At 48.3% G+C, this 13136-nt stretch overlaps 4 protein-coding genes across 4 annotated transcripts; 1 reads left to right on the top strand and 3 right to left on the bottom strand.

Moving 5' to 3' along the window:
• Positions 1-2300: 2300 nt before the first annotated feature.
• Positions 2301-4749, bottom strand: LACBIDRAFT_296817 (APC amino acid permease; the record flags this gene model as incomplete). The annotated part of the gene is made up of 13 exons (XM_001890592.1): positions 2301-2366; positions 2425-2564; positions 2626-2686; positions 2747-2949; positions 3005-3100; positions 3157-3279; positions 3337-3475; positions 3528-3619; positions 3674-3913; positions 3969-4194; positions 4255-4373; positions 4426-4538; positions 4592-4749. 13 exons carry the CDS (start codon positions 4747-4749, stop codon positions 2301-2303), a joined length of 1776 nt encoding a protein of 591 aa, XP_001890627.1.
• A 1607-nt stretch (positions 4750-6356) lies between these two features.
• Positions 6357-7662, top strand: LACBIDRAFT_256692 (uncharacterized protein; the record flags this gene model as incomplete). Its single annotated transcript, XM_001890591.1, has 2 exons — positions 6357-7182; positions 7247-7662. 2 exons carry the CDS (start codon positions 6357-6359, stop codon positions 7660-7662), a joined length of 1242 nt encoding a protein of 413 aa, XP_001890626.1.
• A 669-nt stretch (positions 7663-8331) lies between these two features.
• On the bottom strand, positions 8332-8906 carry LACBIDRAFT_296819 (uncharacterized protein; the record flags this gene model as incomplete). Its single annotated transcript, XM_001890593.1, has 1 exon — positions 8332-8906. One exon carries the CDS (start codon positions 8904-8906, stop codon positions 8496-8498), a length of 411 nt encoding a protein of 136 aa, XP_001890628.1. The 3' UTR covers positions 8332-8495.
• Positions 8907-8988: 82 nt separating this feature from the next.
• On the bottom strand, positions 8989-10346 carry LACBIDRAFT_296820 (uncharacterized protein; the record flags this gene model as incomplete). Its single annotated transcript, XM_001890594.1, has 5 exons — positions 8989-9757; positions 9803-9852; positions 9911-10039; positions 10090-10164; positions 10224-10346. The coding sequence occupies 5 exons, from the start codon at positions 10344-10346 to the stop codon at positions 8989-8991; spliced, it is 1146 nt and encodes a 381-aa protein (XP_001890629.1).
• Between the last annotated feature and the right edge of the window lie 2790 nt (positions 10347-13136).

A 13136-nucleotide genomic window follows, 5' to 3' on the forward strand; every position in this document is an offset into this window, starting at 1 on the left:
CTATTGAACGTACCACAATACGACACTTTACGTTTCGCGATGACATCTATGATTTCTTGGCTTTATGCCGTGAGTACTTTACAAGGCATGACTTAACGATTTAACGTACCACGATGCCTCAGTACTAGTATATCCGTTTTAACGCACTCAAGCTTACAACGTAATGAGTCCCAGAGGTAGCTGTATGCCCCTCGGCTCCGTGCTGGCCCTTTGTGTTCATTGTGATGCCACCGGCACCTGCTCGGAGTAGCCGTAAACTCCTCAGTGACCCCAGCACCAGCACCAGGCAGTCTGCATGAAATTGAGCCAAAAAGATGATGAATGGTCTTGTGCTTGAAAGAGAGGAAATGCGGCTGTGAAGGGACTAAACGGTCGCTGAAATATAACTGAGTGGATAGCGGCGAAAGATTGATGAAACTAGACTTACTGCTAACATTGATCATAACAGAAAGGTCGGTAGAGGTCTTGCCGACCCAAGGGATGTCGAGTTGAAGACGGTCACAACAGCAACGCTGACGCTGGCGCGATCAACAGGAGAAGGCTGGAAGGTATCTTCCAGCGTCATATCCACGGGCGGTGAGAGCTCCTGACCGGTTGGAGTCAGAGAACTTGAACGGCTTGCCGTCAGGTCCGATAGCAGAGTCAATTAGGTCACATCCAGCGAAGCAAATGGCGGTGAAAATGTCGGGAGAAATGACAAAGGCAGGGTTGGCGTCGTTATTGATAGCAAAAGAAAGTAAAAAAACCTGGTCGCGTTGATCTCAAAAGAAGATTCCGTACTGGTGTTACGCTCGCCCTTCTCAACGTCCCGCCTGTCCCATTGACGGATGCAATGAACGCGAGAACAAGTCCACCACTGCAGTACTCAGACGAATGGCCATGCATATGGGTGACAGAAGAAATGGGTTTAAGTGCCCAGAAGAACAGGTGGTGACGTGTGCACGGGGGTGCTAGGAAAGAAATGAATACTGGCGCGCTCGGGCTGTGTCATCGCTGTGGCTGCAGTGCGTGCTTGCGAGCGTGATAGGTTTTGTCTCGTAGCCCGAGTCCGGGTCCGGTGGTCACGGCTCGTCGAAATATGTAGGCGTCGCTTTTGGTTTGCATTTCTCTTCGGAGAATGTAAATGCGCCTGTCTCCTTGACAAGTTCTGTTGGCGCTGCTATGCCGTTTGTTGACCAGTAGTTCCGGGAGTGCCAGCTCTCGTCCTTCTGCAGCCTGAGTGTCCGCGCCGGTTCAACTATCGGGTGCAGCCCTTGATGTTGTGCTCGGGGGTTTGGAGTGGTTCCCCGCACTGGCAGCTGGTGTCTTCTCCAGGAAGGAATTGGCGCCGGGTGACTATGAAGTTGATCTGAGCATGGACCCATGGAAAATCCAAAAGGCCATATCAGCAAGGAGGGAAGGTGGGAAGCGAGTACACCTTTGGCAAGGCCAATAGGTGTAAGGAAGAAGGAGGTGAGTAGTGGAGAAACCAGAGGGCGATAAGCGAAGTCAGAAGTCTAGTTGCACAAAATCATTGTTCTTTACGCAATATTTGACTGTGCATCTGATCATGACTTACGTACGTGATCGCGATGGCGTACATTAACCATAAATCTAGAGTTATGATATTAATCATGAATTCATAATAAGGAAACGGTCACTAGTACTGAAGACTCCTAGGCCTACAAAGGCCCAGAAAAAATGCGCGCCCTATTACTGGTTCTGGAAATCGTCGGGGCGTGACGTGACTCAATTCTGCCACATTCTAACCACACTTTGATCAGTGCCTAAGATCCGAATATATTCACCTTACAAGTCGGCGATCAAATGGAAACCCATTGAGACATTTATCCGGGTCATATAATGTAAAAATATTCTCTAATATTATCAGCTTTTTTCTCGTGCCTTGCTGCTAGATATATTATTTATATCTTCCCTCTTTCCTTACATGGTTTAAGCAAAACAATTTGTAATTATATTCTGGTAAAAAGTGGACAGTAAATACTAGACAATTTGAAGAATAAATTTTAAGTTCTTTCAAGTTTTCTCCAGCGCTTCAAACCAAAACAAGATTTTATTATATACTCGTTTTATCACAATTTCCCCGCTGCACAAACAAGCCAACTCCCCCAGTGGTAACAGGTACAACACAAGCAAACACGAAATTATCACGCTGTGCAAACGGCAGTGAAAGACACTGTAAGTCTGTGTTTCTTTTTTTTTTTTTTTGGAGGGCTCGACAACGTTCACTAGCACTACTGCTCACGACCCGCTTCGAATTTCCCATCATTTAGAAGTAAAAATACAATGTGAAACTTTTCTCAGTGCGTGAAGAGCATGCGGTAGACCCGGATGTGCATAGGTGCGGCTGCGCGTTCCGCGTGATACTTGAATTCGTGTTTAGCATACAAAAAAAAAATGATGAGATGCAAAATAGTGACGCACAGCTCTCATCTCCTCGACCGTAAGCCACGACTTGCGACCCTGGTCAAGGTTGATCTCGGAAGCTCGTAGGGGCCATGTGCGTTTCCAGGCGAAACCAATGATGTAAAAGATGATCATCACGGGGAAAGCAAGGTACGCAGCTGTCCAGAACGAGTGCTCAGAAAAAGACAATATTTGGGTGAATCGGCGAAATTGACGTACAGAAGAAATTAATCGCGACCTCTTTAGGATCGCTGGACATCCCGCCAGCGGGCCAAAGAGCCTACGAAAACGTGTATCAGAGGTGTTGAGCGATCATTTAATCCGGATCTTAACAACGCACCACGTAAAATTGGGCGACCATGACCAGCGAGACGAGAATGATTCCAAACCAGGATCCATAGACCCCGCCAAGGGCCTGGAAAGGCAATTCTTCTAGCGAGTGACCCTGGACTTTCCATGCTTTTCTGAAACGAACGTGACAGAGGCAGATCGATCCCCAAGAGAAAAGTGTAGATAACCCCGACAAGGCAAGGAGCCACATGACTGCGAACTTTGGTTAGACGGCTGAATTAGTTGAGAGGGCGAAACGGTTACCCACAGACGGTATCACCGGCAGCAACAACATTGATGTAACCGAGTGGTCCGAACGAGAGAATGGCAATCACAGACCAGAGAGGTCGGCCGGACTTGTCAACTATGTGTATAGAGCAAGGTCTTGAGATAAGTCTTGAGGTTAGACAGCGTACGCACCATAAGCAAAGATTTTTGGGGCGTAGCCAGTTTCTGCGAGGGCCGTCAGTGTACGAGATCCAGCATAGACGCATGACAGTCCAATGGAAAGGACCGAAATGCAGATTGTTATGTTAACAAAATCTATAGAGAGCTTTCTGTTAAATGTATATGTTACATCTTGAATAAAACAGAACTCACGGTTGAGACCCTTGATTCTAGCATTGTCGAGGGCAATGACGAAAGGTGACGCGGCGGCTCCTCCTCCACCAAGGAGACGAGGCTCATTCCAGGGGATGAGGAGGCCGATGATGATCAGGGAGGTGACATAAATGAGCGTCTATCTCAAGGCGTCAATAAAGGCATTCAGGCATTAAACAGCGAAGACTTACGATACGCCAAAAGGTACCCTTCACGGCAGCGGGCATAGTCTCACGAGGATTAGGAGTCTCAGAAGCAGCCAGACCAACCAACTCCGTGCCAGCTAGTGAACGAAAGGTGAATTCAAGATTGCGGCGTGTATGGTGAATCGCCTTACCAAACGAGAAAGCCGCGGTGACGAATACTGCGCAGATACCCTTGAAACCAGCAGCGAACGGGCCAGGATCCTTCCAGAATGTCCCACCGATGTAGTGATCATACTCTCCACCCTTGGGGCCGCCGCCACAGATGCAGACAATGCCAATGAAAATGAACATGATAACTACGAAAAGTTTGAGGCATGACGACCAGAATTCTTCCTCGGCGAAACCCAGTGTTCCGAAGACGCTAGCGATAACTGAAATGATTATTAACGAAATGATTGGGCTAAGATATAAAAAAAGAGGGCTCACTGATAACTACGTAAAAGATCGTAATCCACCCAGCTAGAGGCATAATATGTTTGCCCCAATATTGAACTGTTGTCCCGGCGACGGTGATTTCAAGCGGAAGGACGACAGCCCATTGGAAGACATAATTCCATCCCATGGCAAAGGCAAAGGCGGGGTCCAAGAAACGAGCGGACAGAGTGTAAAAACCTCCAGAGACGGGATAAAGGATAGACATTTCACCGAGAGCCTGAAGAAACGAAGTGAAGTTAGATCCTCGTCAAAGCATGCCCGAGAAAAAAAAACCTACCTGTGTGACGTTGATCAACATGATACCAATGAGAAGCCACGCAATCAAGACTCCAGCAGGACCTCCGTGGTGGAGCGCAGAGCCGGAGCCGACAAATAGACCAGTACCAATACTACCGCCTAAAGTGAGTGGAATCAGCACTCGAAAAATCGGAGGGAAGATCGAACGCACCGACGGCAATCATTTGAAGATGTCTGGGCTTCATTTTTTGTTGGAGCATCGGGGCATCAGCCACGACTTTTTCGAGGTCCTGGACATTGCCAGCACCAGCAACGACCTGACCACTAATAGAAATCAAAGTAAATAATAATCGACGCGAGCCTTATGAAGCATGTACCCAGTGGTGCCCGGAGCGCGCTTGAAACTTTCAAAGTTGACTCCAAGTCGCGTCCAGATCGACTCTTTGGAGGGATCGTATAGTTCCGCATGGTAAGGGCCGTCGGAGTCCACAATGCTTGTGGTCTCGACGACCTTTTCCGTGGGCTTGTTATCCATTGCCGGCGAAGAAGAGAGAGAGAGAGAAAATGTGTTCTCCACTTCTTCCACACAACATCTTTTTATTCACCATCTATTACCTCCACCGGGCTCGTTACCCCACCTCCACGAATGATGGGCTTTTGTTCCGGAAGTTCACGACCATGCACACATGACAGAGAAGTGGGGCAGTGAGTTGTCAATGGACTGGGTACCGAAAGATGGTGATCTCGAAGTCGAATATTGAGGGCAAACCATTTTTGATTTTGCAATCCCTCATGTGATTGGATTTTTTGGAGAACACGGCCATCGGAATGCGCATTGTGATCTTGATTCTTGTCGCAACTAGCGTTCTTACGCAGCCACGAGATCGTTCTTGTTTCCGCATTCTCCCTGCTAGTTCCTGCTCTTATTGATGCGCCTCATCAGGTGCACGTGGTGCCTGCTTCAACAAGCGTGTGTGTCGATGATGGACGATGGCCCGCGTTGCGCACCGGTGAGTATGGAATTATCTCGGAGACTCAGACGTTGCTTCCTTGCGTATGTTCAATCCGGTGTTTTCCGGGCCCCGCTGACGGGATCAGAGAAGCGCTGATGTAAGCGGGCCCTTCAGCTCAATTTCCATCTCCCGTTTGCACAACTCTATTTCCTTGACTCAGATGGAATCCCAATATGTGCACACGTCGTTGACTCCTCAACTGAGCTTTTCAAGCCTCAGTCTGCTCACGATGATCGTGAAAGCGTGCAGGTTTGTTTCCAGATATGCCAGTGATCATTGACCAAACGGCCAAGTATGTGGATCGAGAAGCGAAGGAGCGATGTGGTCCATCATCCCCGAATGTGGGTCTGTACGAGGGTACGCGTGTGGGTAATGCAAGTATGCAGATATGCAGATGTGTGAGCAGGGCAGAAGATATCGGGATCAGGGCAGCGTGAATAACGATTCACAACAGGAAATCTTAGTAGTTCTATGTAAAGTGCGAACGGGAGCAAGTCAGAACAGCTGCCAAAGCCAAAAATGAAACGTTGTCCGCGAGCTGTAGGGTTAATAAACCCAACGGGACAAAGATCCTGTAGTGAGTATAAGATAACAAAGTCTTTTGCATTCTAGTCAGGGAAAGGGGTAAGTGGGAGTATACGTTTTGTATACGTTATATGTTTTGTTTTGATTGTCAAAGAAAGTACGCATACATATTAAACAACGCGTTGTGGCGTTCGGAGAAATATCTTTTGTTGTTAGATCGTTAAGGAGACGCTGGGTGAGGGTGATTTGTTTAGGATGAACAGTGAGACCTATGATCAGAGTGGAGGACCCTGTAATTTAATCATATGACGTCGTTCACTGACTACAGACGTAGACAACAAATGTAAACACTCCTCCTCTTCTTCTTCTCTTTAAAATCTTACAGCATGCAAATCGCTCGTCTCTCTCATCCCGCTCTTCATCCGCGTTCTGTCCCTGGTCACCCCGTAGCCTCATATTCTTCCCTCCCATTTTCTCCTCACCGTACACCATGGCTAGCCTTCTCAAACCTCACCGCCAATCTCTTCTCCGTCACCACACCGTGCTGCCCCGTTTTTCACCATCATCACGTCGTTCATTCACCCATGTTCCTTGTACATCCGCAATGGCAGTGCCATTACCAGCACATTCACTTTGTCCACGCCAACCCGCACCCGCCATCGGTCAACTCACCACCTTCACACTTCCCTCCTCCCCACACATAGCACCCACTCCAGAAAACCGCGCCCTCGGCCACCAGATGGTCCAAACATGGCGGAAAGACGGCATATTCCAAATCCAATTAACCCCCGACCAGGCCTCCGCCCTCCGCGCTGCCTTCGTCCTCAGCAAATCCTACTTCAAGCGCCCCCACCACGAAAAAGCGAAACACGTTGATGACCAGAGTTTCAGTGGTTACATTGCCTCGGGCGAAGAGCTCACAGATGGCATCGCAGACTATTCAGAGATCTTCACAGTCACCAAAGACCTCGCTCTCTCCGATCCGCGCGTCCAACAAAAGTGGCCATGTCACGGCCCATGCCCATGGCCAGACACCTTGTACGAATCTGCCATGAAACGACTCATGGCCGTCCTAGGTGACTCTGGCGAGAAGCTCCTCCAGCTTACCGCGCTTGGCCTCAACCTCGCTAACCCCAATGTATTCACTGACCTCACGGACGACGGGTGGCACCATATGCGAGTCTTACGATTCCCCGAGGCCGACAAGACCAATGGCAAGGGCAAGCCAGGTCGTGGTATTGGTGCGCATACGGATTATGGGCTCCTGGTCATTGCTGGACAAGACGACGTCGGGGGCCTGTTCGTCCGTCCGCCAACGGATGGTGACACGTCGAGGAACTGGGAGAAGTACTCGGGGGGACTCAAGGAGGACCAACAGGAGAGCTGGTCGTTTGTTCCTCCAGTTGAGAACGTTCTCACCGTTTTCCCAGGTAAAATGTCCCTTACATAACAGTGAAACATTGAAAGTTTCTGACTTTCACCGTTTTATCGTAGGCGACATGATGCAATACATGACAAACGACTACCTTCCCTCCACACCACACAAAGTTGTCCTCAACACTCGCGAGCGGTACGCTTTTGCATACTTCCACGAGCCCAACTTTTCCTCTGTCGTCCAGCCCCTCCCGGAGTATAGCCGTGACCAGGGCAAAGACGTTCAGGTTAAGGATAAGGGCATCCAGTACGGCACACACTTCACAGAAATGTTCATGCGCAACTACCCTGAACGCGTCACGGCGAAACGCATGAAAGCAGAGAACCGCCTGGATATTTTGGGCAGCCCTTTGCTTAGACGCCATGGAAAGACTATTGCCGCGTCCACTTCTACTTTGACCCCAACGTTCCCTTTAACGTCGGCTATCCCTCCGACCGCTGCTCGTCACCCCCACGACGCAGCCAGCAGCGTATAGAGAAGTAATCTATAACATTGTTATCTCTCTTCTTTCCCCCCCCCTTTTATTCTTTCTTCTGTTCACCCGGAGTCCCTCTCCCGCTGGACCTCGGGGACCATACAGTAAACGAAGAACACAACGGAAGCTTATACTAGGTTAATGGATAAAACAACCTATAGTGACCACGATCCTTATTATCTCTGTCCTTTCCTATCTAAATCTCCCATTTCCTCTATTTCCCTTACCCGTCCATCCACTTGTCCCACCTTACTCTATTCAGATTGATAACCGTATACAAAACTAGCTATAGCACTGGCAGCGGAGGCTCGGGACTGGATTGGATGGATGGACAGACGTGCTTGATAAACGTCGAATCCGCTCGTTATATATACATTCTATATCATTCCAGGATGCATACTACATATTCTTATGACACATAATACTAGTTTCCTGGTTGGGTGAATCATGTTCGCAGAGTCGAGGCGGAGATGTTTTACACCATTTCTTAGTCAAGAGGATTTAGTCTGAGTCGATGGCGTATCTTGTCACTGTCCTCTTTATCGAATTGAGTCCAAGTATTGCAGAACGTTCTCGTTTGTTATTACTCATTTTTCCGTTTTTCGACCGTTAAATTTACCTTACCACCTTTTCCTTTTGTGAGAGATGAGTGGGGGGGGCGGCAGAATTAATCCCCATGCAATAACATTTAATCCAATACCTACACAATGAGTATATATGTCTAATGTATTACATATCGCACCTAAAATAAATAAATAGTCGAGTACCGCCCTCACCCGTCATCTCTTTCAATACCCTCAAAACCACTAACCAAAAAAGCCCACTCCCCAACCTCACAAGCTTCTTCCCCGAAAAAAAGCATGCCACCATTTCTCCCTCTCCCTCCCCAACACCGCCGCCGCGCCCCCAAGCCTAGACATATGCACATCCAGTGCCCTCACAAGCCCCGCTGCCTTCGCCATCTGTACCGGATACACAGTATCCAGCGCCGCGATGTCGATCGAAGAAGGAAACAGCCTCATCATCCCCACCGTACACACCTTGACCCTCTCCCACCTACCCATTTCCTTTCCCCGCGATAGCCATACTTCGAGCTCTTCAAAGAGCTCGCCAGCGAGTTTAATGTAGTCGAGGTTGAGGCCGAGGCTGAGGTTGGGTGGCTCTGCGTCGATGGGGTGCGTTGATTGTCGAAGGTTGGGAAGAGGGGGTGGGGGTGGTGGAGTAATTGACGGAGGAGAGCCCATGCCATGACGACGCCTAGGGTGCGTATGGAGTCTCGTGTGATGAGGGACTTGACGCAAACTAAGGACTTGATTTCCTCCGTGTTCAACTGGGCCGCGGTTCCAGTGCGAATGTGTTGTTTATCCAGTGGAGGCCGTGAACAACGTCGTCGGAATCCCGGGTCGTCTTGGGTGTGCCCCAGGAGACAGCTTCGGCATCGCGAAGGTTGCGCCAGCGCATGTCGTATGCAAGCCAGCTGTTGTCGTCGGAAGATTTCAACAGGCGGTGGAACCGCGTTGAATCAAAGGCTGACCATGGGGGGTTGAAGGAGCTGATCAGCCAGAAGAACCAGTGCCCAGCGCTGTAGAAGAGCCATGACTGCGGGGATTTGTAAGGGCACTGGGCAACGCGAGGGTGTTTGTCTTTTGTCAAGGCGTGTTGCAGGGTAGGGAGGGCTGTGGTCGCTATCAGGAAGAGTATGACCAAGCCAACTGCTGCGGAGACGCACGCTGCCACGTGGGTGTTGAGGGACCAGAGGAGGTCGAGGATACCAATGAAGAAGAAGACGAGGGATAGTTGGAGGAGGAGGAGGGGGAGAATGGAGAGGATGTCGGGGACGTGCCATTGGATCAGTCCCTCGTATCGCATTTGGGGAAGGGCCACGGCATCTTTGTGAGGGAGGGCTGCGTCGCGTTGGAATTCCCGGAGCCACTGTAGGCACAGGATACCGACTAGCACAGTTGTCAGGCTGACTGTGAGACTGAGGAACCAGACTACATTGATCCGGATTTGAGCTTGAGTGACGGTGAATTCTGGGATGGCAAGGGATGGTGGTAAGGGATTGGTAGAGTTTGCGAGTTGTGTTGCGATGAAGCTGAGAAGTCAGGCTGAAGAATCCTGGGATTGTTCGCCTAGCCACTGATAGGATTGGGTAGTGAAAGCGGTTACGGCTCCTGAGAAGAGACCAGCCTGTTCTGTGTTAGTTCAGCAGCAAACCTGGGCATACGAAGATCAACAACTTATCCACCTCATCTTTCCAGGCATCGCACATTTCGTTGTCGTACTTTTCCGCCATTGCGTTATTCTGCCACCCATCCCCATTCTTTGGCATATCATAGCGCCGTGTATCACCGGAGCGCCATGGTTTCTCGCCAGTCTAGAGAGAGGTTTTGAGTGGGATCTGCAAGGTGCATGGCGTCGACGAACCTGTTCCTGGATCTCCGCCTGAGAAGGGGGAAACGGAGAGTGTGGCTTAGAAGGTGTACTTCGTTTAGAAGAAGCCTAAAAATTGTCGGAAGAGTCAAAAAGGCGCATGAAGACCTTGCAACTTAGAGACCAACATAATCGTAAGGATTGTCTGCAAGCGAAGCCTGATCGCAACTGAATCGGGGAGGAGCCTTCTCAATTGGGTTCCAGTCTCCAGGGGCATAGTCTTCCCCAACTTGAGTGGTATCGGAGTCCATTCTGTTGACCTGTCTTTCCAGGTCAGGACTCACTGGAGGCAGACATGTGGGCGCTGCGGTTCACGAAGTGGATAAACCTATAGAAAGGATGTGACAATGAGGAATTGCATCGAGTTGAGGAGATGTATCTATCTGGAAGAACGCCGACATTACTGAAGGCCTCTTAGGGAACGATGCAGGACGATGATGGGGCCGAGAATGAAGAAATTCAGGGCCAACGCCCATGTTATTTTCGCACCGCCCCCATATTGCCAGAAGTTGGCTAGAAGTTGCAGGAATACAAAGCGCCTTTGAATTGAGGGGTCCATATCCTTGTAATCTGGCGTATTGCAACCTTGAAGTGTTTTTTTTTTCACCATTAGAGTTGGTCCTAGCAGATCTTGATTTTCCTTTTGAAGCAGAGTTGTAAATAATTAACTGTCAGGTGACCGACGCGTCAACAAATTGGAGGGCGTTGAATCGACTGGGAGAGAATATTCTCCTGAGAATAATCACCTGATGACCGCAATTGGCCGGTGGTGGAAGTTGTTGTTCAATACTAGTAAACAAAGTCAATAAGAACATAGTTCACCCTCTGTACCCCGGGGGAAGAAGCTTGAAACTATCAGAAATGCACTTTACGCAACTAAGCATAGTTTTAAGTCAATCTACATTAAAATTATGAGTACCGGTGTCCTGAGGAACAGAAAAATGCGAAATTTCGGAAGAGAACCTCCCATCGAGGTGTCACTACATGTCACTTTCTGTGACCATTTATCGTCGCGTCGCGTCGCGTTCTCCGCTTTTGCCACTTCAAAAGGATCTACGCTAAACCATGGATATAAAGTCCACAGCCGAAGCTCTGCTCAAGTTTCCAAGTCTTTACAAACTTGGTTTCCACATGATTCCTCGCTTTTTCCGACTGGCACAACTTGCTCGACCATATGTTGAGTCTCAGATGCAAGACAAGCGTGCTCCTCCAACTACACTTCCCCCAAAGATTGTCAAAGTATTTATGGGGGCTATGGATCAAGAAGATAGTTCTGCAATTGAAGCTCTCTGGTCTACCTTCAGATATTCAATCTGGGGAGTGCTAAGTGCAATTAGTGTTTGGAAGTCCGGTCTCGTGACTGGAAAAAGACCGTAACCAGACCGGACCAAGACTGCAAAAGACCGGACCTGCGGTTACAGTCTTTTATTTTTGAAATGTAAAGACCGCAAAAAAACCGGTTAACGTGAACCGGTCTTGACCGGTTTGGACCGGTCTTTTGTAGCCCCTTAAATACCCTTTAAAACGCACCAAAGAACGTACGATTTGGTAAAAAAACGAGAGAGATATGAATTAAAATGTAAATTACTTTTGGGAATAATAGATGTACCAGACTTATTTTATAGAAGCACCAATTCCTAACGGAATTTAACGTTCTTGGGCTCGTTTTGAAGCTATTAGAGATGTTAATAAATTTACCGATTCATAATCTTAAAATATTGGCCTAAAGACCGGTCATAAACCGGTTAAAACTGATGCAGACCGAAACCAGTCTATAGACCGCAAAAAACCGCGGTCTGCGGTCTTTTTGCGGTCTGGTCTGGTCTTTTGACTTCTGGGGAAAAGGCAGACCGGTTACGGTTACGGTTAACGCCCCTGGGCATCAAAAAACCGGACCGAACCGGACTTTCAAACACTAAGTGCAATTGAAGCCAAGGAGGAAGATATCACTATATACAATAAATTTTCTCTGACTCTTGGAACTTGTGAGTACTCTAAAATTGCTTACAACTGACAAAATTACTCTAACTTTGTGAAACAGTGTACCGCAATCTGTATCCACCTGTCCGATCATGCCAAGATGCTTTCTGTGTCAATCGTCGAGAAGTGGATTCAGACATCTTGACACTTGGGGAGCCTGTCACCCACCAGGCAACCCTATTCACATTAACGAGTGGTGCTCTCCCCATCTACACTACTTCTCTTTATTGCCGCAGTATGTTATAATCTCTCAATGCAAAATTTACTTCCATTAATCTGCTGCAAATAGAATGTAAACGCCGATATCACCATAACTACATTGTCCACAACTCTTCAAATACACGCACCTACTATGGTGACGTACCTGATGTGATACAGGTTGCTCAACATTTCTTCATTGAGAGCTCCTTGCTTGAGTTTTTTGCAAATACGAAAGTTTTCGGTTGGTAAGTTGTCTAGCTTCTATGATGATACAGGTTCTCAATTGGATGTTCTGTAGGTTATCATCATCAAATTGTGCACGAATATACAACACCTCTTTACGTGTTCCCCATGCCCACATTCTCAACAACAAACTTGCCTTTCAGTCCAATTATCACAGATACGAGAAAGCAAATGTTGATTGGCAGACTTCACTGTCACTTCAAGATGTGGATGTACTCAACGGGTTTTTCCTATATTCTCTTCTACTTGAGAAAGCAGAAAGACGAACTATTCTGCAACTTCCCCATAACGAGAGCTCACAAAAGGATCGCCTTGCCCCTGCACTTCAGGAGCGCAATCATCTCATAGAGGGTATCGGACAAGAGCAATATCCCCATGCCTGCAATCTGTGCTTCATTGTCTTCAAGGACAAAAGTGGGAAGCTGAGTCAGTTCTTACTTATTTTTGCAAGCTCTGATGGACTCAATAAGTTTACAGTGAAAATGCAGGCAGCTGTTTGTGATGGTGATACGATTGGCCACCCCTGCTGTGCAGTGCATGACTGTAAAGACACTCTTGTGAACCACAGAAATTGCTTCTGTGCTCAGCACAACCACCTGAACTTCCAGTGCGCAGTA

Source organism: Laccaria bicolor, genomic scaffold (assembly GCF_000143565.1).
Source record: "Laccaria bicolor S238N-H82 LACBIscaffold_117 genomic scaffold, whole genome shotgun sequence".
In the NCBI taxonomy this organism is placed as follows: Eukaryota; Fungi; Basidiomycota; class Agaricomycetes; order Agaricales; family Hydnangiaceae; genus Laccaria; species Laccaria bicolor.